This window comes from Genypterus blacodes, unplaced genomic scaffold (genome assembly GCF_046128005.1).
Source record: "Genypterus blacodes isolate CSIRO-AG114 ecotype Tasmania unplaced genomic scaffold, CSIRO-AGI_Gbla_v1 ptg000107l_1, whole genome shotgun sequence".
Classification (NCBI taxonomy): domain Eukaryota; kingdom Metazoa; phylum Chordata; class Actinopteri; order Ophidiiformes; family Ophidiidae; genus Genypterus; species Genypterus blacodes.
The window spans coordinates 1145962-1172199 of NW_027466911.1; the positions used below are offsets into that span (position 1 = coordinate 1145962).

The window sequence follows — 26238 nt, forward strand, 5'->3', positions numbered from 1 at the left end:
ATGAATACTTTTCTATTTTGGTCAATGCCATTGATATTTTTTCTGCTCCAGCCATGAACTGTCAGCGTCACAGCCACTATGAGGCCTGTGCTAGCCCATGCCAGCCATCCTGTCCCTTCCCTGAGCAAAAAGAGCCCTGCACTCGTAACTGTGTGGAAACATGTGTGTGTGACAAGGGTTACGTCCTCAGTGCTGGTGTGTGCGTGCCTGCTAAAACATGTGGCTGCTCCTACCAAGGTCGTTACTACAAGCCAGGTCAGCGTTTCTGGGCTGATGAGGTTTGTGGCCGCTTATGCCAGTGTGACACAACCCTGGGCATGGTGGCATGCCGTGAAGCTTCTTGCTCTGCCAAAGAGACCTGCAGCCTTGTGGATGGAGAACGTGCCTGCAGACCCATCAGTCATTCAACATGTGTAGCCTCAGGTGACCCACATTACCGGACCTTCGATGGACAGAGGTTTGATTTCCAGGGCACATGTAAATACCAGCTGGTGGCTCTGTGCTCTAATCGGCCTGGGCTAGAGCCGTTCAACATCACTGTGCAGAATGACAACCGTGGAAGCAAGGCTGTATCCTACACCAAAACTGTCAGTGTGACCATGTATGGGGTTACCATCACCATCAGCAGAGATTATCCCTTCAAGGTTCTGGTATGTGAAATATACTATACATCCATCTATACGTCTATACATACCCACCCTCCCATAGTTCCCCCTGGTAGTTTAATAGGAGAATGAACTTATCACCCATCTTGTGCCTGTTGTGAACATTTTGCAGAGAAATGATTAGGATGCAAGACATTGTTGCCACAATATATAAAAATACTGCATACTCTGAGCCTTAATCAAATGAGCAGATAATTATTCCTTCTAATTCTGCTATGTTTACTCAAACATGTTTAAGTACAAACTTGAATTGAAATTTGATCAAGGCAGACTTGATTAAACTTAGCTGTAATTGTGCATTGGACTGGCTTTATAAAGACAGCGGGATTAATTAGATATTATCTAATCTATGAAATCTTCCCTCTCTTCTTTCGTGCTCTTAAGCTCAATGGACAGTTGACCTCCTTACCCTTGTATATCAAAGATGAGCTGGTAGTTAGTCGTGGTGGCAGGACAGCGGTAGTGGAGACAGCTGCCGGTATCACAGTGACCTTTGACTGGCGGAGCACACTGACTGTCACTCTGCCCAGCAACTACCAGGATGCAGTTTGTGGCCTGTGTGGTAACTTCAATGGAAAGCAACAGGATGACCTGACAATGCAGAACGGCCAGCTCACCCGTGATGCCACCAAGCTGGGTGAGAGCTGGCAAGTGGGCCTGGTACCAGGCTGTTCATCAGAATGCCAGGGCACATGGTGCCACGCCTGTTCAAACTCACAGAAGAAAGTCTATGCTGCCCAGAAGTACTGTGGAATAATTGCTGAGAAGTCGGGGCCTTTCAGAGACTGTCACAGGCAGGTGGACCCTGCTGCTTACCTTGAGGACTGTGTGTATGATTCCTGCCATTATAATGGTCACCACGGCTCAGTTTGTGAGGCTATTGGAGTCTATGCCTCTGCCTGTCAGAACCAAGGACTCATCATCAAATCCTGGAGAACTGATACTTTCTGTCGTAAGATGTGTTTTTACTTAATGTGTCATGTTATGAACCACCTTAGCCTTTGGAATATAGTCTTAATTATTACAAACCTGAAAACCATTTGTGGTTTATTCTTCTTCCTTCTTGTCTCATTTGTACCACAGCAATGGAGTGTCCAGCTAACAGTCATTACACCCTGTGTGCCTCGGCCTGCCCTACCACCTGTGCCAACTTGCCCGCCATTACCATAGGCCAAAAGCACTGTGCAGAGGCCTGTGAGTGTGATGATGGCTACCTGCTGAGTGGGGATACCTGTGTGCCTGTGCGAGACTGTGGCTGCTCTTACGAGGGTCAGTACTTTAGGAAAGGGGAGGTTTTCTACCCAGAGGACAAGTGTGTGGAGAAGTGCATCTGTGGAGAGACTGGTGCCATGTCTTGCCAAAAGACCACCTGCCACCCAGGGGAGATCTGCAAGCTTGTAAAGGGTGTTAAAGGCTGCCATCCAGAGGGGCACGCCAAGTGTGTGGCTTCAGGTGACCCCCATTACACATCCTTTGATGGACGGAAGTTTGATTTCCAAGGAACATGTGTCTATGTACTGGCCAAGGTTTGTGACGATGACAAAGGCCGCCTGATGCCGTTCACTGTAACCCAGGGGAATGAGAAGTATGGGAATGGAAAAGTGTCTGTCACTAAGTCAATTGCTGTGTCAGTCTACGGCTATGTCATTTACATCCAACAGAAAATGCCATGGAAAGTCACTGTGAGTTAAATGTCTTTCATCAACTTATTTTTGTGTTTTCTGTGTTTTGTGATTCTCATAGTATTTATCCTTCTCCCTCTGTCAAGGTGGATGATGAACTCCTCAACTTGCCTTTATCCCTGGATAATGGCCGTGTTACAGTAACCCAGGAAGGTCGCAACATAATCATCAGGACAGACTTCGGACTGACAGTCCTTTACGACACTGTTTATTATGTCCAGGTGGTTGTGCCTTCTACATACCAGGAAAAGATGTGTGGCCTTTGTGGCAACTACAATGAGAAAGCTGATGATGACTTTAGACTGCCTGATGGCAAACGAGCCAAGAGTGTTGATGACTTTGGGAAGGCATGGGTGATGGACTTACCTGGCTATGTATGTGGAGGCTGTGGAGGCCAGTGCCCAGTATGTGACCACGCCAAGGCTAAATTGTATGGTCAATCTAACTCCTGTGGCATCATCAGGTCTCGTAATGGGCCTTTCAATGCCTGCCACAGTAAAATAGACCCTGCACCATATGTATCTGATTGCATATTTGATGTTTGCGCTTCGGATGGAGACAAAGACACTCTCTGTTACAGTGTCCAGGCCTATGCACTAGCCTGCCAGGGTGCAGGGGTGCAAATCCAGTCATGGAGGAGCAAGTCCTTCTGTCGTAAGTTAAGCACAGGAATATTTTAGTAATCCACTCCTGAACAGTTGTCCATTTTCCACATTAAAAACATGACTTTTGATTTTGTAGCTGCTTCCTGCCCTGCCCACAGCCACTATGAGGTGTGTGCTGACACCTGTGGCACAACATGTGCCAGCATTATTAATCCATTCTCCTGCTCTGAAAGCTGCTTCGAGGGGTGCCAGTGTGACGTTGGCTATGTTTTTGATGGTGTTCAATGTGTTCCCATGAGCAACTGTGGCTGTGTAGCTGATGGCAAATATCTGACGGTGAGAAAGTAAAAATGAGATGAACACACAGGTATGAAGGACTGCTGATTTTAACAAAACACATGTATTTCCAGGTGGGCCAAACTGTGGTAAATAAAGACTGTGAGTCTAAGTGTGTGTGCCAGGCCTCTGGGCTGCTGAAGTGTGAAAAGCTGTCCTGCGCCAGTGGAGAGGTGTGTATTGTGAGGAACGGTGTCAAAGGTTGTCACATCCCACGCGGCCAGTGCAAAGTCAGTCCTGCCGCCCACCTCACCTCCTTTGATGGCGTGTCGGGAGCAATAGGAGCTCATGGGGCTTTTGAAGCAGCATCTCTGTGTGACGAGACTGCCAGCTTGTGGTTCCGTGTGGTTGTGGATGTCAGAGTCTGCAGAGAAGGTGCCAGTGTAGCCACCGTGCATGTGTTCTTCAAGGAGACTGTTGTCACAGTCAACAACCAACACGTGACCTGGGTAAGAAGTGCTGAGAGGAATTAAGAATTGGCTACATGTTGGGAAGAAAGTTTGGTTTTTGCTGTCAGAAGCATTTATTTTCCCTTTACCCTAATAGATTTTTTTTTGTTTTGATTCCCCTTTATTCCAGGTAAATGGCAGGAAAGTATCTCTTCCCACCAAATTGAGCGGTGAAGTGTATGTCCATATTAAAGACAGAACTGTGATCATTGCGAGGAAATCGGCTGTAGAAGTGGCATTCTCGCTGTCGCAGGAGCTCACCATTGAAGTGGACAGAAGCCTGTCCAATAAAATGTGTGGTGCTTGTGGCAACTACAATCAAAACGCCAAAGATGACTGGAGGACAGCAGACGGAAAAACCACTACTGATGTGACGGTGGTTGTTAATTCTTGGAGTGCAGGGGACTTTTCTAGATGGTGAGCAGCAAGTGCTTTGCTACAATTCGGCGCTATGCCAGTGCCACATAATTGCTTCATTTACACCCATGTCCTCTTTCATCCTCATGTTGACTCTAATTGTTGTACTCCTACAACAAATGTTCCTTGTCAATGCTGATTTTCAATTCCATTTACAGTGGAAGTTTGCATAATAATGGACAAGGTAGAGTTCAAGATTCAAAGTTAAAGCTTAATTTGACCACTGAAATGGTCAAGGACAGATCAGCAAGAGATGGGACGGTGCTATGACCATTCAACCGCTTATTCTTTTAGCAGCAAGAACTAAACAAGGACTCCACAGAGCCCTTTTAAAGGAATGAGTGTGGTATTTAATTGCATTTGTTCCAATTTAATTAAGAAATGCCAGAGAATCCCCTGTAGTAATTACTGATTAAAAAGCAGGTGAGGCTGACAGGCACGGCCATCAAAAGCTACCAAGCTTGCAATCCAATCACTGCACGTCATCCAAGGACACTTAAGTTTCATTTGGGTGCAATATTAATTTGAGCTGCCCTCTTTAGTGTCGTGTGTTAGCCTCAAGTCAGTTTTCTTAGAGAATTGAGTGTATGTGACTGTATCCACTGGGTTCTTGCATGTGCCTTATGATCTTTCTTTTTTTCTGTGTGCGAAAGTAACATCACTCTGCCCATTGTTGCTGTTTCAGTGGCTTATAGATATGATGCTTCTTCGGTGATGGAAAAAACACAGTCTAAAGGTAAGAAACCTCACCCAACTAAACAATTGATTGATGTGTCCTTGTGAATGAAACAGCTGTATAGTGTGTGGCTTGACACCCCTTCTCTTTACCCTCATTAAACAGGATGAAGAACAATGTGAAGTCCTCTGGCCATCTTCTTACTGATAATTGTGTCCTTCCTCTTAATTCTTGAAATGTTGGAAGCTGTTTACTTGCAATGTGTTTCTCTAACATTCACTTACGAACAATTGGAACATAGGTCATTCTTGACCAACATCTCCATCTAGTGGAGCAGGAAATGACACCAGCTACCTGCTTCAGGTCTCATGAAAGCAACAGCCAAAAATAACTTATCTGATATCCCTGCAAGGTTTCAAAATTGTGTATATTTCATCAGATGTATTTTTCTTACTTTTCTGGGCAATAAATGGGATCAAATGAGCAAGTAATGTAATAGTGTGTTTTTTTCTGTTATTTTTTTTAGAAAAGGTTCACTCAGTGATAGAATAGTAGAGGTACCCACTACGAAATTTCAAAGCAGAACTTGCCCCATGTGTTATTCGTTTTTAAATGCTGTTAAGGCTGTGCATCTGTGGAAGATATCGGAGGAGAGAATGTGGCAATGTGCAGAGACACTTCTCACATGGCTGACAGACTGCACCTCACTGACACACTCACTAGAGCGGTCTTAGAGATGATAAACACTTTTTCCTTTTGCTAGGTTGCGCTGATCCAATCTTGTACACGTACAAGTTTCAGACTCTGTATATCTGGAAAAATTATTATTTACCGTTGCATCTCAAATTAGATAGATGAATGGATATATGGATAAATTGTAATATTTTGATTTAATTTTTGATTTTTTTTGCTTTGTGTTGCTTACCGCATTCCACGTTGGCAATCTTTGGGTGTAACTCCAGCAACCCATCCTCACACACACATAAAATGACCCAAGAGGAATAGACACTCTGTGCCCTGACGAATACAGAAAGCCTAATGATTCAGTGTTAAATATGCGTGCTGGCTCTCAATATTCTAAGGACACAAAATGGACTAACATAAGTAAGAGGGGCAGAAAAGACGTTTTTTTCACAGTTCAGCTCAGTGTGCAGAGAGAGAATCATACATTACGTTTGGAAGCTCGCACATACCACATGGTGAGTACTCATATTTACTCTGAATTAAGCATTTACTTGAACGTTTGTATTGCCTTGCATGCCTTTTTTGTACCTTTGTATAATCCCACGGGAAGTTCCTACTGTACACCCAGCCATTTGTGGATAGGGATGCACATTGGGAAGTTGAGGAAAAACTCCCACGAAAACCTTAGAGAGCTTTGGGCTGAGTCTGGAATTTTCCTGATGTTCCCTTTGAGACATTGGATGATATTGAGCTATACACATAAAATTGACTTGACGATGCTGAGCTTGGAAACGTGTTTATGTAGCATGTAGAATTGAAGGAGCAATTATCTCAAAATAGGCTTTCTCCTATGGTTGCCCTTCTATTTTCATTCAACACCTATCTCCCAGAACTTCCATGAATGATTTTTTTTTCCTGCAATTGAGGCGCCTTCAATTCTCATACATAATTATTGCCTCTGTTCTTCCTTTTCATATGAAGCCTCTTGTGAAGAATTTCACTGTAGTCACAACAGGAGTTGCATTGAAAAGGGAAAGCCACTCTTTTTTTTTGCTCTTTGAAAATGACTGATCCTCACGGTCTACATATAAAGTTTTACAACAACAATAGAGAGAAAGAAGGAAGGCTGTGTTATTATTACTATCTCTCTCTCCTTTCCCCCCTCTTTCTGTGTGAAAAATTATCTCCAATACCCTAAAATTGTATGCGCAATGTCATGTAAAATGTTTGCTTCAATTAAAACAAATAGCAACAAAAAGAAAATGAATGAATTAAAACAATGTATTTGCTTAGAATGCAGTGATTCTTACTACTACACCTTTGAAAGAAAAGCATTTGCCCGACATGGAGGCTGTAACTACTAAACTGCAGTGAGGGAGGAGGGTTGCCAGTGACACCCTGGCTACGTCCTGAGTGAGGACCAGTGTGTCCTGCCTTCTGATTGTGGCTGCTTGCATGACGGTCAGTATTATCCTGCTGTTTACTTCAAGCTTAAGCTGCACAATGAAGGATGGCCTTGCCCACTGTAAGCCTGTGGAGCATGGGGTGTGCCAAGGCATGGCAGGCTTTGGCTTAATCATCATTATGATGGTTTGACTTTGCCTAACCAAGAAGCTTGTACCTATGAAGTATCAAAAAAACAGTAAAAAAAAAAAGTTAGACTGGTTTTTCTGTGGCTTTACTTGGAAGTAGCCATTGGCCCTGGGAAACTGGAACATACAAGTATGTTTTTATGTGTTAAGATCTACCTGTTCTCTTGCTTCAGGTCAACAAGGAGGGACATTGCGTACCTTTTGACAGTGGTGCAGTTGAAGCATACCAAGTTGGCAGTGGCTTGGAAATCACAACAGTATCTGGGGTGAAAATTCAGTTGTCCTTCACCCAGCACCTCAGGTTATCAGTACCACAGGGATATGATGGAACAGCTTCAGACCTCTGCGGGAATTTCAACGGGGACAAAGCCGATGTCGTGGCATTGAGACACAGTCATCGGCTTTGTCCCCAGGCAGTGGTTGACACTGAACTGCATTGCAGTGAGACGTGTGGGAGAGCATGTGAAAATTGCAATGTGTCACATGAGGCCTTGATCACATGGGGGGTGGAGTTCAATGTTTACAGAGAGATGTGTATTGGATCATTTTGTGCAGGGGCGCGGCACATGGTGGCAACATGTCTATCACTGGAAGCATATGCTGCAGCCTGCCAGGAAAAGGGATTGTCTGTAGGTCCATGGAGGAAGATTACTCTCTGCTGGCAAGGCAATCATTTTAGTCACAATTTCCTTGAAGCTATTTATGACCCATCCTAAATAATTTGTATATACACCAGCTCTCCAGTGTCGTGACCACAGCAGCCCAAGTGAGTGTGTCGAGCCCAGCTCCAACTCTAACTCCTGCCCAGCTCTGCTCCAGCCTGGTTCTTCAGCAACTGGCTGTTCAGAGGGCTGCCAGTGCCTCAATGGGAATGTGTTTGACGAGGGCAAATGTGTACCTTACAGTCGGTGTGGGTGTATTCTACGTGACAAATACATCAAGGTAAACGTACAGGCTTCATGTGGCAACATGTAAAGCAGTTTCTTTTATTTTACACGGTTAGTACATGGTATCAACCTGAAGGCTCCTATAAAGGTTTTTAAGCAGCCCCTGACTAACTGACTGACTGATCATTTTGCCCACCCTTAGATGGATGACCAGCTCTACACTGAGGATTGTAAAGAAAGATGCTGGTGCCACCCTAGGTGGTGCACTGTGTGAAGTGACGGCCTGCATCCCTGGGCAGCATTGTGCAATGAGGAGTGGTACCTTGGGCTGTCATGGGCCTAGAGTGTGTGAGCTACGAGGACAAGTGGTTCAGCTTGATCTCCTACCATGGACCATGTAATGACACTTCTTCCAGGGTTCTTACTTCTGTTTCATGTCCTCCTACAGGGATCATCAGTTACTGCCCAAGAAGGCACTGTTAAGGTAACATTCAACTATGGATTCTGAAAGATACAAACTGCTGTTTTTGTAAAAAGTAACTTACTGTTGCGACCAACAGGTGAATGGACAATTTGTGTCCCTTCCTTACATCCTGCAATCAGGGGTGTCCCTGTCTTCTGGTGTGACCCAGGACAAGTCAGAAGTCATTGTGATCTTGAGGAGGGACGCTGATGGAGTCAGAGCTTGAGATGGTGATTGGTGTTACCACGGTGACAGTCAAGATTCCTCCCTGGTACTCGGGCAAATTGTGTGGTCTGTGTGGAAACTACAATGACCCCTTACACATATCTGTGGAATCTTGGATTCTTTCAGATTTTCCTGTCTGGTAAGTGAATCTGTTAACATCACATCCTTCCTGAGAAGAACATTTTATATTGTTCACTTCACATCTTAAAGCATCAAGTCAGTGCCTGTTTTGTTCTGTTTTTCTTCCAACAGCTTTCAGCAACGATGATGGCTAAATATTCCATTTTGATATTGAGAAGTGTCGATGTATAATTTTATTAAAGAAATATATTGCTAAACCACCTGTCCTGTAATTTTTTTTTATGAAGGATGTTCCCTTACAACATACATGTAGCAGCTTGATGGATAGCCCTAGTTGACCAATGTTGGGAGTGTCCCAACAAAATAGGTGTCTTAACTAATCTAGCTTTTACTTTGCCTAGCGAATGTGATTTTGACTCTGTTTCTTTAGCTAGTCCTCATGCTGAAACTACCAAAACATAGTTGTGTGTGCCAAGTTATACATACATGCAGAACTAACAGAAGCCACCTGTTTTACAAACTGCTACCGCTCTGTTTTATTAAGATTTAATCCATTTGTCCATTAGTCATCTACCCTTTTTGCACGCATTATAAGAGTTGTCTTTGTTTAAAAGCATCAGTGAATGTGTATAACCAAAACTTAATATCATGATGGAGGTCATAATGTGTAATGGTGTAAAATGTATACATCTTGTACATTTAGTGCATATATTTCCTTGCCATCTGCAGAACTGAGCCCTGTTATGAAACCAAACATGAGTAGAAGTTGTATAATTGGTCTTTAACACATCTTTGACTTGCCCGGTAAAAAAAGTTATTTGGTTACACCAGAGTATACAATACACCCAAATGTGGGTGAATACTCCTTCAAGATAGACCCATATCTCTCCGGTATACCACATACAAGGACATTGGAATTACTGCTGATTAAAATTGAAGAATTTGCTTTGTGGTGTGTAAACATTCAGACTTCATAACTGTTGATACACAATCAAAATACCCATAGTTAAAACAGTTCCCTGTGTGTATTACAAGGGTACCATACACACAGTATGCAATGCAACAAGACGAGACGTTTGATTGGAGGGAAAATTAAATGGCACAAATCCAAATATTTGCCTAATGCTAATTCTATTAAATACATACAGAAACACATCTGTTACCTGGAAATAGATGTCGGACTACAATTTATTTGTACATGGGTGTGTTAGATTTAAGTCAGTCATGCACATCACCCCTATTGTCAGCATGCTTCAATTTAATGCCAGGTTCAGCCCTAATTTGTTTTAGAGGAAGGGCTTTTTTCCCTTTACAATATAAAGACATGCAGAACCAAAAGGATTTCATCACACCACATGCTTCATACCAGGTAAGTACTCCTCACTCTTGAACCAATTATACTGATGTATAAAAATCTGATTATTGTTTTGTTTAAAATAAAATACCTTAACAGTTAATGAGTAATACAAATTGTCACTAAGTTATTTATCCCTCTTTCTCTCTTTATACCTCTCTTTTTCTCTTTAGCCATGGGGCTGTGGTTCCTGCTTTGTGTTTTGACAGCTTTACTCTGCTGTAAGTGTTTATTTGTGATACTTCATGATAAATTGTATATATATTGTGTATATATATTGAAAATTGTAATATTTTGACTTCTCAAACCACTCAAACCTTATGTAATCCTGCTGCTTAGTTTTGGTATATTTGAAATATTTTAAACAGAACCAACAAATGGGAAATAACAAGTGTTAAACCTGACCAAGATTCCTAATTCCTCAACATGATGTAGCCAGGAGGGCACTTGATTAAAAGTAATTTTGCTTTGTCAACTTCATCACATGAGAACATTGTTGTGCAACCATCATGGACGAATAGAAAAGTGCAGCACAAGTTTAACATCAACATTTAAATTTGCTTTTGTTCAGTATACCATTAACCCTAAGTTGCAATTGATTTGGAACTATTTCACTGAATGGGTGAAATAGAAGTGTAATCTAAAAGCTCAGGCCCTGACTGGGCCCAGAAAATCACCACAAAAGCAGATATTGATAATATTTCCATTATGCAATTATATAGTCTGCACAAGTCACTTATTGAGTGCTGCCGTGGAGCAGTCAAGTGAGTTTTCTTCAGTATAAAACTCCCTCCCTCTGCCTATCAGAGAAACAAGTAATCCATCTATTGTTGTCCTTTCTTTTTAACTCTGAAATGAATTTTTTTTTTCACTCTGTCTCTTTAGTGTTGTATTGTTTCTTTGTATAAGATCCAGAAATTTGTAATGAAAATGTTTTATATCGCCACTCCATTCGTCCCTTTGTTTGCCTTGACCCAAAATAGTCTAATTGATTTGCTAATGCTTTTTGACACGTCACGACAACATATGTTTGGGTAACAATTTTGATTTTGTTGTCTTAATTCTACTCTTGACTTTTTCTTCCAGGCCCATCTCGTGCTGACTGGACAGGGGGGGAGTTTGCCCTTTCTTTCATACAAAATTATGTTAGAAACTATGATACTCCTCACTTCCAGCTATTCATCCGAGCCCTCCAGACTGATGCTAAAGTAACAGTGGAAGTGCCTCCCTTAAACTTCAAGCAGGAGAAAACTCTGAAGGCTGGGGAAAAAGTCACCATCACTCTCCCCAATGCCGTTGAGCTATACGACAGCCAGAAGTCCGGCAATACTGTGCGCATTGAGGCCTCAGCCCATGTGGCTGTCACCTCGTACAATAGCAAACTGAATACAGGAGACATCTCTGTCATTTATCCTATGAGCGAATGGGGCACAGAGTACTTTATCTTTACACCTGCTGGAACTCCTGGTGGCACCTTTAAAGAGTTCTCTGTTACAAATGGAAAAAAGGCGAACAAAGTAGAGATTTTTCCACTTGGTGAAATCAAGTTCCAGAATCGTATCTATCCAATGGGCAGCAAAATGGTAATTGATCTTCAGCCCTATGAAAGTGTTCAGCTCCAGAGCAAGTCTGACCTTACTGGCACAAGAGTTTCCTCTCAGCTTCCAGTTGCTGTTTTCACAGGCCACAGTTGCACCTGGCGCTTCTCTAAATGTAACCATGTGTATGAACAGTTACTGCCAGTAAGCAGATGGGGTACCAACTTCATTGTGCCCTCCTTGAGCTTTCAAAAGAAATATGACAGCGTCTACATTCAGGCCTCTCAAGCCACCCGGATCACAGTCCATAATGGAAAGCAAAATAAAGATTATAGTTTGACTGGAGGACAAGTAATCATGGTCAAATCCCAGCATCCTGCAACACTCTTTATTCAGGCTGATCATGGCATCCAAGTCCTCATGGTCTTCAATGGTGTTACACGGAACTGGTTCCTTTTCTATGACCCTTTCTTGATGACTATCCTACCCACTGACCGCTTCTGCTCCTCTTACGCCTTAGAGGCTCTGGATGGCTTTGAAAGCTGGGCCTTGGTTGTGGCTAAAACCAAGCAATTGGCAGAGTTGAAATTTGATACAAATCTGCCCCGCAATGTCCAATGGAAAAATGTTGAAGGGACAGATTTCTCCTGGGCCCAGATAAACTACCAAGCTAGCCTGGCTGGATACACCATTTCTAGCCCTGGTTCCCAATTTGCTGTTTATACAATGGGAGTCAGCCAAAGGAATGGCTATGGTGCCCCAGGGCAATGTATACAGCCAGGTATGAAGCACATATCTGATTAAGAAATGCATTCATCAAATTATATGTACGAGACAGAAATTAAATAAACAATAATGTACATAAAACATTATCGCTGTGATCACAAGTGAGCACTGATTGTATAATCTGACTTTCCAGACATCCCTAAGTCTGGTATCTGCTGGGCCATGGGAGACCCTCACTACCAATCTTTTGATGAGCGACGCTTTAACTTCATGGGTACCTGCACTTACATCATTGCCAAGAACTGTGCAGCAGATGATAATCTCCAAGCGTTTGAGATCCTTTCCCAAAATGAGAACAGAGGAAGCCTCCGTGTATCATATGTGGGCCTGGTCATAGTGAAAGTGTATGGCTTCACCATCACAGTAATTCACTCAGAGACAGGTTTTGTTAGGGTAAGCCTTTCAATTTCTATTGTAAAAACATATATATATCTTGTAAAATTGTGTATATATATATACATATATGATATTACAATTCTTTACCTGTCTATCTATGGATCTGTTTATTTTGTGCTGTGGCATGAGGAAGTATTTTTTTTAACTAAATCCATAAAACTTGATGATTATTACAGCGGTGTACCTGAATTCCCTTTTGCTTTCTTCTTCACAGATTGATGACAATTTGTGGAGTTTGCCAGTAACCTTGAACAATGACAAACTGACAATGTCTCAGAGCGGTCGCTCCGTGGTCATTGACACAGACTTTGGTCTGAAAGTTCGTTATGACTGGCAACACTCTCTGGTTGTCACTCTGAGCAGCCGATATGCTGGTAAGACATGCGGTCTCTGTGGCAATTTCAATGGTGATGCAAAAGATGACTTCATCACACCGGAGGGCTCCCAGGCTGTTGGGACTGTGGCCTTTGGGGTGAGCTGGAAAGTGCCAGGTCCGATCAAAGATGCTCGGTGTAGTGACCAGTGTGTGGGTGGGTGTGACCGCTGTGAACACAATCTGATGAAGAATTGGGAAGGTGACTCGTTCTGTGGTCTCATCACACTTGTGGTTAATGGGCCATTCAGCAAATGTCACGCCTCCATTGACCCAAATGTGTACCTGGAGAACTGTAAATATGATGTGTGCATGGGAGGTGGCTTTCAACACTTCCTTTGCAGAGCATTGCAGTCTTACGCTGAAGCCTGCCAGAGAGCTGGCATCCAGGTTGATGCTTGGAGAGAACGTGCAAGATGTCGTAAGTATTTTCAACATATAAGATGATTGCACTAGCAATGAATTACAATTTAATTGTTGTGGTTAATTTTTGCTGACATTGATCCAACTCCTTCTATTCTCTCTCTCAAGCTGCTAAATGTCCAGCCAACAGTCACTATGAGCTGTGCGGCAATGCCTGTCCTGCAACTTGTTCTGATCCCAAAGCACCATCCAAATGCAAACTGCCCTGTGTGGAAACCTGCACCTGTAACGCAGGCTTTGCTCTGAGTGGAGGTCGGTGTGTGCCTGTTGCTCAGTGTGGTTGTACCTATGAGGGTCGATACATCCCTACTGGACAAACCTTCTGGCCTGACAAGGACTGTCGACGACAGTGTCGCTGTGATGCTGGAAGTAGACATGTGGAGTGCCAGAATAAAGGCTGTGGGGCAAAGCAGCAGTGCCAGGTGGTTGATGGAATTAGAAAGTGCCATCCACTCTCCTACAGCACTTGTCAGGCAACAGGTGATCCTCATTACAGGACTTTTGACAACAAGAAGTTTGATTTCCAGGGGACATGTGTGTACCAACTGGTTGCACTGTGCTTGAGGAACCCAGAGTTGGTGTCTTTTGAGGTGCTGGTGCAAAATGACAACAGGGGCAACAAAGCAGTGTCCTATACTAAGTTGGTGGAGATCAAGGTCTACTCTCTCAGCATTGTCATTACAAGGACACACAAAGGCCGAATTTTGGTAAGTAAGGAACTGTTTAAAAGCACATAGTAAGTATGATTATAATTTGCTGTGAGTTATGCTATTTACTCTCTATCTCAAACTTTAAAAACCATGGATTTTGATCTTCCAGGTGGATGGTGAGCTGGTCAATCTGCCTGTCACCCTGAGTGAAGGAGAGGTGTCTGTGTATAAAAGTGGCTGGTATGCGGAGGTTAGAACAAAGTTTGGACTGAGAGTCAGGTTTAACTGGGAGAATGCTGTGTTTGTGACACTGCCTAATACCTACATGGAAGCTGTTTGTGGCCTCTGTGGCAACTACAACGGGAAGGCTACGGACGATCTGATCCCTAAGAATGGCGGTAACTCTGTCTCACCAGCAAAGTTTGGTGCCAGCTGGCGAGTCGCTGAGATCCCAGGCTGTGTTGAAGGCTGTAAAGGAGTGTGTCCTGATTGTGACTACAACCAGAAGATCAAATATGCGACAGACCAGTTTTGTGGGATCTTGAAGAACACCAAAGGGCCATTTCGGGATTGTCATGCTAAGGTGGACCCATCTGGTTTCTTTGAAGATTGTGTTTATGATGTGTGTCTGTATAAGGGCAGGAGGGATGTGCTCTGTCAGGCTATCGCATCGTACACAGCTGCCTGCCAGGCTGCAGGGGCCGAGGTGTACAAATGGAGAACGGCTGAATTCTGTGGTGAGAATCAATTGCAATAAACATTAATTGCAAAGAAACAACTACTCATCAACATAAGAGACCAAATTGGGCATTGCAGAGCTAACGTGCTGTAATCAAAGTATTTATAAAAGGTAACTGCTCTGTCTCTCCTCTCAATGTGTATCTTCAATATGGTCCTGCCTCCCTTCCAATTTCTACAGCTGTGAAATGTAAAGCCCACAGCCACTACGAAGTGTGTGCCACTGCTTGTCCTGCCACTTGCCACAGTCTAGCCCCACCTCAAGATTGTGATAGCCATTGTGAAGAGGGCTGTGCCTGTGATGAGGGATACATCCTCAGTGGAGATCGCTGTGTCTCTTTTGCACAGTGTGGGTGCCTCTACAATGACCGCTACTACTACATCGGCCAAGTGTTCTATCCCAATGGGAAATGTAAGGAGGAGTGCAAGTGCAACCAGGGTGGAGAGGTAATGGATGTGAAAAATTAAAAAGGTCAATTTAATACTGATTGATGAAAATTTGCGAAATAACAAGAAAGATTTCACTGTTCTACTTTCATTAGGTTGTGTGTAAGAAGTTCTCATGTGGCCCTCATGAGAAGTGTAAGATAGAGAATGGTATCCAAAAATGCCACCCTGTTGGTAAGGGTGTTTGCCATGCCTCTGGGGACCCCCATTACTCCACTTTTGATGGCCGGAGATATGATTTCCAGGGCACCTGTACCTACACACTCTCCAAAACCTGTGGGCTGGAGGACACCCACCTGGAGGCCTTTTCTGTTCAGGTGGAGAATGTGAAGTGGAACCGGATGATGAACAACAAAGTGGTGTCTGTTACTAAGCTGGTTGCTGTGCAGGTCTTCGGATTCACACTCATCATGAGGAACAACATGTTTGGAGTCCTGGTGAGCAAAGACACTGTTTGAACCAAGCTCCATATTTGCAATACAGTGAAATCAGTTTAGAGAGCTTGACAAACACTTTATATCTTCAATAAGTGTAAAACAATGTTCAATTCTTTTTTTTAGGTTAATGGAGTGTTTAACTTCCTTCCGCTTAACCTTAATGATGGTGCAGTGCAAGTCTATCAGGAGGGCAACCACTATGTCGTCTCAACAAATTTCGGGCTTCGTGTGACTTATGATCTGGTTTACCACGTTACAGTGACAGTACCTGGTAATTACCGTGAAAAGGTCTGTGGCCTATGTGGCAATTTCAATGGTAACCCCAAGGACGACTTCCAGGATCCTCATCATAAAGTTACCCAAAATGTGAATGCATTTGGGAAATCGTGGAAGGTCACCATTGCCAATGTTGTGTGTGAAGATGGCTGTGAAGGGAACAACTGTCCCAACTGTGAAGCAGCACAGAAGACTTTGTTTTCCAAGCCCACTTACTGCGGCATTGCTACAACACCCAATGGTCCTTTTGCAGTATGCCATAGCAAACTGGACCCAAAGCCATACTTTAATGACTGTGTGTTTGATGTGTGTGCCTCCAATGGCGATGGAAAGGTCCTTTGTGACAGCATGGCAGCCTATGCCTTCAACTGTCACATGGCAGGAGTAGACGTCAAAAACTGGAGGACGGCTTCGTTTTGTCGTAAGTGACAGTTTCTCTTGTCTGACCTATTAGCATAGCTGTTAGATGCCACTGTTAGCATGTTCTTTTGCAATAAGCATGTTTTTCCTCTCATGTCCTTTTTCTCTATCGTGATTTCCACAGCCATGAAATGCCCGGCCCATAGTCACTATGAGGTGTGCGCAGATGCCTGCTCTGCAGCCTGCGAAGGCCTCACAGAGATTGTTGAATGCTCCACCAGTTGCACAGAAGGCTGTGAATGTGATGATGGCTTCTTATTCAATGGACAGATATGTGTTGAGGAAACTCAGTGTGGTTGTTATGATAACGGGAGGTCTTACAAGGTACAAATTAGCTTATATATCCCAACATCAAATGAAACCAATATTTCCATTTATCATACTGCAAATAATATCCCAATGATGGTGCATTCTTTAATGTTTTTTATAGAGCTTTTAAAAAACAAAGCAATGCAAGGCAATTACTCTAGGCAAAATAATGCTGGCAGTGATATAAAGTTGACTTTTCCTTTTTTACTATTGGTGGACATGAACCACTTAGAGCTTAAACGTTTGATGAAAATTTCCCCTGGAATGGAATTCAGCAAATTGTGTAAATTTGGTTCTTGACAAGGTAGAATAAGCATAAAATAATCTGTAGCTCTTGCTGTATATTGATTCCCCCTGTATAAAAAAAAATTCTACGTTTCTAGCCTGGTAAAGTGGTGTATGATGATGACTGCAACAACAAGTGTACCTGTTACCCAGAGAAAGGACTAGTCTGCGAAAGTCACTCCTGCCCCCCAAACACCAAATGCATGGTCAGGAAAGGAATCAAAGCATGTTACAGTCCAGGTAAGATGGATACAGTATCAATTGATAAATGAATATACTGTCTCAAAAAGATTTTGAACTCCTTATTTTGTCCCTGTGTTTACCCTGGTCAGATCCCTGTAAGGATGCCAAGTGTCGTGTAAAGGAGAAGTGTAAAGTTGAGAATGGCGAGGCTGTTTGTGTTCCTCTGTACACGGGCACCTGTTGGGCCTGGGGTGACCCCCACTTCCACACATTTGATGGATACAACTTTGACTTCCAGGGAACCTGCAAGTATGTCATTTCTAAGACCTGTGGGAATGTGGATGGCCTTATTCCATTCACAATCACAGAGAGGAATGATAACCGCGGGAATGCAGCAGTTTCTTATGTCAGGGATGTCGATGTGTCAGTTTACGGGTTCACCATCACCATAAGCAAAAACCAAGTTGGTCGAGTCAAGGTAAGAGTAAAATATCCGGTCTGACAAAGTCAGCTGTGTTTGATCCATAGTGTTTCATACATGTACTGTACACATATGCATAGTATATATTGTCCTGATTTACTTACCTCAGGTGAATGGAGAGATGCTGAATCTACCTGTGCATCTAGGTGAGGGTGAAGTGTCAGTGGTACAACGTGGTCACAGTGCGGTGGTAGTGACAAACTTTGGCCTCGTTGTCTCTTATGACTGGAATTGGTATCTGATCATCAAGCTGCCCAGCAGTTACTTTGGCAGCGTCTGTGGTCTGTGTGGAAACTTTAATGGAAACAGAGGTGATGAACGCCAGAACCCAGCTGGGCAAGCTGTCACATCAGTGATCGAATGGTGCAAGAGTTGGCAAACACCTGACCAGGACAAGGACCATCCATGCTGGGACACATGTGAGAAAAACTGTCCTACCTGTGATGATGACCACCGTAAGCTCTATCAGACTGAGGCCTCCTGTGGCGCCCTCACAGCCAAAACCAACAATGTGTTCAAGCAATGTATAGACAAACTGGATCCCCAGGCCTTCATGAACAGCTGTGTGTACGACACGTGTTTGAATAAAGGAGACAAGAAGATGGTGTGCCAGGCATTGGCCTCCTACAGTGAGCAGTGTCTCGAGTTGGGAATAATAATCAAAAACTGGAGGAAAAAGTTTGGATGCCGTAAGTATGTCATCACAACTCATTTGTTTTGCCAAAGATTTCAAATGAATACTTTTCTATTTTGGTCAATGCCATTGATATTTTTTCTGCTCCAGCCATGAACTGTCAGCGTCACAGCCACTATGAGGCCTGTGCTAGCCCATGCCAGCCATCCTGTCCCTTCCCTGAGCAAAAAGTGCCCTGCACTCGTAACTGTGTGGAAACATGTGTGTGTGACAAGGGTTACGTCCTCAGTGCTGGTATGTGCGTGCCTGCTAAAACATGTGGCTGCTCCTACCAAGGTCGTTACTACAAGCCAGGTCAGCGTTTCTGGGCTGATGAGGTTTGTGGCCGCTTATGCCAGTGTGACACAACCCTGGGCATGGTGGCATGCCGTGAAGCTTCTTGCTCTGCCAAAGAGACCTGCAGCCTTGTGGATGGAGAACGTGCCTGCAGACCCATCAGTCATTCAACATGTGTAGCCTCAGGTGACCCACATTACCGGACCTTCGATGGACAGAGGTTTGATTTCCAGGGCACATGTAAATACCAGCTGGTGGCTCTGTGCTCTAATCGGCCTGGGCTAGAGCCGTTCAACATCACTGTGCAGAATGACAACCGTGGAAGCAAGGCTGTATCCTACACCAAAACTGTCAGTGTGACCATGTATGGGGTTACCATCACCATCAGCAGAGATTATCCCTTCAAGGTTCTGGTATGTGAAATATACTATACATCCATCTATACGTCTATACATACCCACCCTCCCATAGTTCCCCCTGGTAGGTTAATAGGAGAATGAACTTATCACCCATCTTGTGCCTGTTGTGAACATTTTGCAGAGAAATGATTAGGATGCAAGACATTGTTGCCACAATATATAAAAATACTGCATACTCTGAGCCTTAATCAAATGAGCAGATAATTATTCCTTCTAATTCTGCTATGTTTACTCAAACATGTTTAAGTACAAACTTGAATTGAAATTTGATCAAGGCAGACTTGATTAAACTTAGCTGTAATTGTGCATTGGACTGGCTTTATAAAGACAGCGGGATTAATTAGATATTATCTAATCTATGAAATCTTCCCTCTCTTCTTTCGTGCTCTTAAGCTCAATGGACAGTTGACCTCCTTACCCTTGTATATCAAAGATGAGCTGGTAGTTAGTCGTGGTGGCAGGACAGCGGTAGTGGAGACAGCTGCCGGTATCACAGTGACCTTTGACTGGCGGAGCACGCTGACTGTCACTCTGCCCAGCAACTACCAGGATGCAGTTTGTGGCCTGTGTGGTAACTTCAATGGAAAGCAACAGGATGACCTGACAATGCAGAATGGCCAGCTCACCCGTGATGCCACCAAGCTGGGTGAGAGCTGGCAAGTGGGCCTGGTACCAGGCTGTTCATCAGAATGCCAGGGCACATGGTGCCACGCCTGTTCAAACTCACAGAAGAAAGTCTATGCTGCCCAGAAGTACTGTGGAATAATTGCTGAGAAGTCGGGGCCTTTCAGAGACTGTCACAGGCAGGTGGACCCTGCTGCTTACCTTGAGGACTGTGTGTATGATTCCTGCCATTATAATGGTCACCACGGCTCAGTTTGTGAGGCTATTGGAGTCTATGCCTCTGCCTGTCAGAACCGAGGACTCATCATCAAATCCTGGAGAACTGATACTTTCTGTCGTAAGATGTGTTTTTACTTAATGTGTCATGTTATGAACCACCTTAGCCTTTGGAATATAGTCTTAATTATTACAAACCTGAAAACCATTTGTGGTTTATTCTTCTTCCTTCTTGTCTCATTTGTACCACAGCAATGGAGTGTCCAGCTAACAGTCATTACACCCTGTGTGCCTCGGCCTGCCCTACCACCTGTGCCAACTTGCCCGCCATTACCATAGGCCAAAAGCACTGTGCAGAGGCCTGTGAGTGTGATGATGGCTACCTGCTGAGTGGGGATACCTGTGTGCCTGTGCGAGACTGTGGCTGCTCTTACGAGGGTCAGTACTTTAGGAAAGGGGAGGTTTTCTACCCAGAGGACAAGTGTGTGGAGAAGTGCATCTGTGGAGAGACTGGTGCCATGTCTTGCCAAAAGACCACCTGCCACCCAGGGGAGATCTGCAAGCTTGTAAAGGGAGTTAAAGGCTGCCATCCAGAGGGGCACGCCAAGTGTGTGGCTTCAGGTGACCCCCATTACACATCCTTTGATGGACGGAAGTTTGATTTCCAAGGAACATGTGTCTATGTACTGGCCAAGGTTTGTGACGATGACAAAGGCCGCCTGATGCCGTTCACTGTAACCCAGGGGAATGAGAAGTATGGGAATGGAAAAGTGTCTGTCACTAAGTCAATTGCTGTGTCAGTCTACGGCTATGTCATTTACATCCAACAGAAAATGCCATGGAAAGTCACTGTGAGTTAAATGTCTTTCATCATTTTTTTTTTGTGTTTTCTGTGTTTTGTGTTTCTCATAGTATTTATCCTTCTCCCTCTGTCAAGGTGGATGATGAACTCCTCAACTTGCCTTTATCCCTGGATAATGGCCGTGTTACAGTAACCCAGGAAGGTCGCAACATAATCATCAGGACAGACTTCGGACTGACAGTCCTTTACGACACTGTTTATTATGTCCAGGTGGTTGTGCCTTCTACATACCAGGAAAAGATGTGTGGCCTTTGTGGCAACTACAATGAGAAAGCTGATGATGACTTTAGACTGCCTGATGGCAAACGAGCCAAGAGTGTTGATGACTTTGGGAAGGCATGGGTGATGGACTTACCTGGCTATGTATGTGGAGGCTGTGGAGGCCAGTGCCCAGTATGTGACCACGCCAAGGCTAAATTGTATGGTCAATCTAACTCCTGTGGCATCATCAGGTCTCGTAATGGGCCTTTCAATGCCTGCCACAGTAAAATAGACCCTGCACCATATGTATCTGATTGCATATTTGATGTTTGCGCTTCGGATGGAGACAAAGACACTCTCTGTTACAGTGTCCAGGCCTATGCACTAGCCTGCCAGGGTGCAGGGGTGCAAATCCAGTCATGGAGGAGCAAGTCCTTCTGTCGTAAGTTAAGCACAGGAATATTTTAGTAATCCACTCCTGAACAGTTGTCCATTTTCCACATTAAAAACATGACTTTTGATTTTGTAGCTGCTTCCTGCCCTGCCCACAGCCACTATGAGGTGTGTGCTGACACCTGTGGCACAACATGTGCCAGCATTATTAATCCATTCTCCTGCTCTGAAAGCTGCTTCGAGGGGTGCCAGTGTGACGTTGGCTATGTTTTTGATGGTGTTCAATGTGTTCCCATGAGCAACTGTGGCTGTGTAGCTGATGGCAAATATCTGACGGTGAGAAAGTAAAAATGAGATGAACACACAGGTATGAAGGACTGCTGATTTTAACAAAACACATGTATTTCCAGGTGGGCCAAACTGTGGTAAATAAAGACTGTGAGTCTAAGTGTGTGTGCCAGGCCTCTGGGCTGCTGAAGTGTGAAAAGCTGTCCTGCGCCAGTGGAGAGGTGTGTATTGTGAGGAACGGTGTCAAAGGTTGTCACATCCCACGCGGCCAGTGCAAAGTCAGTCCTGCCGCCCACCTCACCTCCTTTGATGGCGTGTCGGGAGCAATAGGAGCTCATGGGGCTTTTGAAGCAGCATCTCTGTGTGACGAGACTGCCAGTTTGTGGTTCCGTGTGGTTGTGGATGTCAGAGTCTGCAGAGAAGGTGCCAGTGTAGCCACCGTGCATGTGTTCTTCAAGGAGACTGTTGTCACAGTCACCAACCAACACGTGACCTGGGTAAGAAAGGCTGGAAGGAATTAAGAATTGAACATGTTGTGAAGAAAGTTTGGTTTTTCCTGTCAGAAGCATTTATTTTTTTGCGTTACCCTAATAGAGTTTTTTTGTTTTGATTCCCCTTTATTCCAGGTAAATGGCAGGAAAGTATCTCTTCCCTCCAAATTGAGCGGTGAAGTGTATGTCCATATGAAAGACAGAACTGTGATCATTGCAAGGAAATCGGCTGTAGAAGTGGCATTCTCGCTGTCGCAGGAGCTCACCATTGAAGTGGACCGAAGCCTGTCCAATAAAATGTGTGGTGCTTGTGGCAACTACAATCAAAACGCCAAAGATGACTGGAGGACAGCAGACGGAAAAAACACCACTGATGTGACGGTGGTTGTTAATTCTTGGAGTGCAGGGGACTTTTCTAGATGGTGAGCAGCACAACATCTTATCTGTAGAAATGTAATGGCACAAAGTACTTTGCTACATTCGCCGCTATGCCAGTGCCACATAATTGCCCCTTTTTTACCCACTCATGTCCTCTTTCATCCCATTGCAATATAATATATTCTAATTCCTCATGTTAACTCTAATTGTTGTACTCCTACAACAAATGGTCCTTGTCAATGCTGACATTTTAAATTCCATTTACAGTGGAAGTCGGCAAAATAAAGGTAAAAAAGGAGTTCAAGATTCATAGTTTAAACTTAATTTGAATACAGAAATGATCAAGCACCGATCAGCAAGAAATGGGACGGTGCTATGACCATTCAACCGCTTATTCTTTTAGCAGCAAGAACTAAACAAGGACTCCACAGAGCCCTTTTAAAGGAATGAGAGTGTGGTATTTAATTGCATTTGTTCCAATTTAATTAAGAAATGCCAGAGAATCCCCTGTAGTAATTACTGATTAAAAAGCAGGTGAGGCTGACAGGCACGGCCATCAAAAGCTACCAAGCTTGCAATCCAATCACTGCCCATCATCCAAGGACACCTAAGTTTCATTTGGGTGCATTATTAATTTGAGCCGCCCTCTTTAGTGTCGTGTGTTAGCCTCAAGTCAATTTTCTTAGAGAATTGAGTGTATGTTAGTTATGCTCTTAGCTGTTGGTTTTGGAAGGAAATGCACTCACGATTGAAGTTCTTTTACCTACCTATATTGAACGCACTTATTGGAAGTCGCTTTGGATAAAAGTGTCTGCTAAATGACTGTAATGTAATGTAATGTGCCTTATGATCTTTTTTTTTCTGTTTGTGTGAACGTAACATCACTTTGCCCCAATCTCGTATGACCACTTTTTCTCTCCTTGTTGCCATTTCAGTGGCTTATAGAAATGCTGCTTCTTCGGTGATGGAAAAAACACAGTTACTAAAGGTAAAAAAAGATCCTCACCCAACTAAACAATTGATTGATGTGTCCTTGTGAATGAAACAGCTGTATAGTGTGTGGCTTGACACCCCTTCTCTTTATCCTCATTAAACAGGATGAAGAAGAATGTAAAGTCCTCTGGCCATCTTCTTACTGATAATTAATTTCTTCCTCTTAATTCTTGAACAGTTGGAAGCTGTTTACTTGCAATGTGTTTCTCTAACATTCACTTTCGAACAATAGGAACACAGGTCATTCTTGACCAACATCTCCATCTAGTGGAGCAGGAAATGACACCAGCTACCTGCTTCAGGTCTCATGAAAGCAACAGCCAAAAATAACTTATCTGATATCCCTGCAAGGTTTCAAAATTGTGTATATTTCATCAGATGTATTTTTCTTACTTTTCTGGGCAATAAATGGGATCAAATGAGCAAGTAATGTAATAGTGTGTTTTATTTATTTATTTATTTATTTATTTTTACAAAAGGTTCAATCAGTGATGGAATAGTAGAGGTGCCCACTACGAAAATTCAAAGCACACACAGAACTTTCCCCATGTGTTATTCTTTTTTAAATGTTGTTAAGGCTGTGCGTCTGTGGAAGATATCGGAGGAGAGAATGTGGAAATGTGCAAAGACACTTCTCACATGGCTGACAGACTGCACCTCACTGACAAACTCACTAGATCGGTCTTAGAGATGATAAACACTTTTTCCTTTTGCTAGGATGCGCTGATCCAATCTTGTAAACATACGTTTCAGACTCTGTATATCTGGAAAAATAATTATGTACCGTTTTATCTCAAATTAGATAGATGCAGATGTTGATTGATATTTTATGTAACAATGATCTTTTACATTTTTTAAAAAAAAGTAAGTCCTGTGTGGCAACAGCATTTTTAACAAGTAATTTTGCATTGTATTATGAACCTAGCTGATGCCAAAGGGAATCCTTGTAACAAGGGATACATTGATAGATTGTAAAAAAAAAAATTTTTGCCTTGTGTTGTCCATGTTGGCAATCTTGGGTGGAACTCCAGCACCCCATCCTCACACACACATAAAATGACCCAAGAGGAATGGACACTCTCTATGCCCTGACGAATACAGGAGAAAGGCCTCTTCAGAAAGCCTCAATGATTCAGTGAGTTAATATGCACGCTGGCTCTCAATATTCTAAGGACACAAAATGGACTAACATTTATTCTTTTCCTTCCTTGGTTCAAGTAAGAGGGGCAGGAACACGTTTTTTTTCCGCAGTTCAGCTCAGTGTTCAGAGAGAGAATCACACATTACGTTTGGAAGGTCGCACATACCACATGATGAGTACTCATATTTACTCTAATTTAAGCATTTACTTGAACGTTTGTTTGTGTGTATTGCCTTGCATGCCTTCTTTGTACCTGTGTATAATCCCACGGGAAGTTCCTACTGCACACCTAGCCATTTGTGGAGAGGGATGCACATTAGGAAGATGAGAAAGTCCCAAGAAAACATTAGAGAGCTTTGGGCTGAGTCTGGAATTTTCCTGATGTTGTGGGTCTGTAAAGCCCTTTGAGACGTTGTATGATATTGAGCTCTAGAAATAAAATTGACTTGACAATGCTGCGTTTGGAAACATGTGTATATGTAGCGTGTTGAATTGAAAGAGCAATTATCCCGAAAATAGGCTTTCTCCTATGGTTGCCCTTCTCTTTTTATTCAACACCCATCTCCCAGAACTTCCATCTGAATCATTGTGAACATGTTTAATTCTAGAGAAAATTAGCTATTGCTTTTCAATCAGGACTTTGAATGCACATGCTGCATCAGCATTTCAAGGGAGGCAGTGGCTCAGTGGGTAGTGCTGCCGCTTGGGAACCGTGGGTCGCCAGTTTGAGCCCCTGCCGAGGTGCCCCTGAGCAAGGCACCGAACCCTCAATTGCTCCCCCCTCTGCCAAATGATCATAATGTAATGTAATTTCCCAAATACAAGAATCTAAAAGAAGGTTGCATTCCAGGGTAGCATTGTGCAATAAGGATTGATACCTCCAGGTTTCCACCCTGAGTGGGCAGCAACTGAGTTTTGAACCTGAGCTACCTGACTGACTTGTGTGCCTCTGTGATGAGATTGATGGCGAGTGGTTCATCTCCTACCATGGACCATGGACACCTTTTCCAGGGTTATTACTGTGTTTCATCCAAAATGGCACCGTGAAGGTAAAATTTGACTAGCTCTGAAGCCCACAACTCTGATATGAGTTGTAAAAGTAACTCACTGTTGTAACCTACAGGTTAATGGACATTTTGTGTCCCTTTTTTAAGTTTTGCGATCGGAACTGTACCGTTCAACGATTGCTAAAAGTGCCGGTATTTCTGTGGCTGTCTGACACATTCCTTGCATTTATATGATTGGTTTTCATACCTAGTTTCAGACAAAGGGGGGGGCGGGAAACATCAAAGTAATGCAATTTGAAACATACATAAAGCAGAAGGCAAATCCCCAATCTTCCTCTCTGCAGTTTTCTCTGCCCTGTGATTTGAAATGTTTATGGACGATGTTGCCAATGTTGGG

The 26238-nt window shown here is 43.4% G+C and overlaps 2 protein-coding genes and 1 pseudogene across 2 annotated transcripts in view; all 3 read left to right on the plus strand.

Annotated features, from left to right (window-relative positions):
* The window catches only part of LOC143008764 (IgGFc-binding protein-like), a 30790-nt gene extending 25478 nt beyond the window's left edge, over window positions 1-5312 (plus strand). The window contains exons 40-48 of the mRNA XM_076160657.1: window positions 52-650; window positions 1050-1617; window positions 1749-2347; window positions 2434-3001; window positions 3089-3288; window positions 3363-3737; window positions 3868-4154; window positions 4840-4890; window positions 4996-5312. Of these exons, the coding sequence (XP_076016772.1) occupies window positions 52-650; window positions 1050-1617; window positions 1749-2347; window positions 2434-3001; window positions 3089-3288; window positions 3363-3737; window positions 3868-4154; window positions 4840-4849 (3206 nt within the window). The 3' untranslated portion in view covers window positions 4850-4890; window positions 4996-5312. The remainder of the gene's footprint in view (window positions 1-51; window positions 651-1049; window positions 1618-1748; window positions 2348-2433; window positions 3002-3088; window positions 3289-3362; window positions 3738-3867; window positions 4155-4839; window positions 4891-4995) is intronic.
* Window positions 5313-6725: 1413 nt separating this feature from the next.
* Window positions 6726-8949, plus strand: LOC143008765 (IgGFc-binding protein-like; annotated as a pseudogene).
* Window positions 8950-10096: 1147 nt separating this feature from the next.
* On the plus strand, window positions 10097-25515 carry LOC143008799 (IgGFc-binding protein-like). Its single transcript, XM_076160721.1, has 23 exons — window positions 10097-10131; window positions 10290-10337; window positions 11203-12435; window positions 12574-12833; window positions 13051-13630; window positions 13741-14339; window positions 14452-15019; window positions 15202-15467; window positions 15563-15904; window positions 16028-16601; window positions 16725-16924; window positions 17293-17434; window positions 17527-17855; window positions 17968-18547; window positions 18643-19241; window positions 19641-20208; window positions 20340-20938; window positions 21025-21592; window positions 21680-21879; window positions 21954-22328; window positions 22458-22744; window positions 23636-23688; window positions 23798-25515. The coding sequence occupies exons 2-22, from the start codon at window positions 10292-10294 to the stop codon at window positions 23643-23645; spliced, it is 8925 nt and encodes a 2974-aa protein (XP_076016836.1). The 5' UTR covers window positions 10097-10131; window positions 10290-10291; the 3' UTR covers window positions 23646-23688; window positions 23798-25515.
* Window positions 25516-26238: the final 723 nt, after the last annotated feature.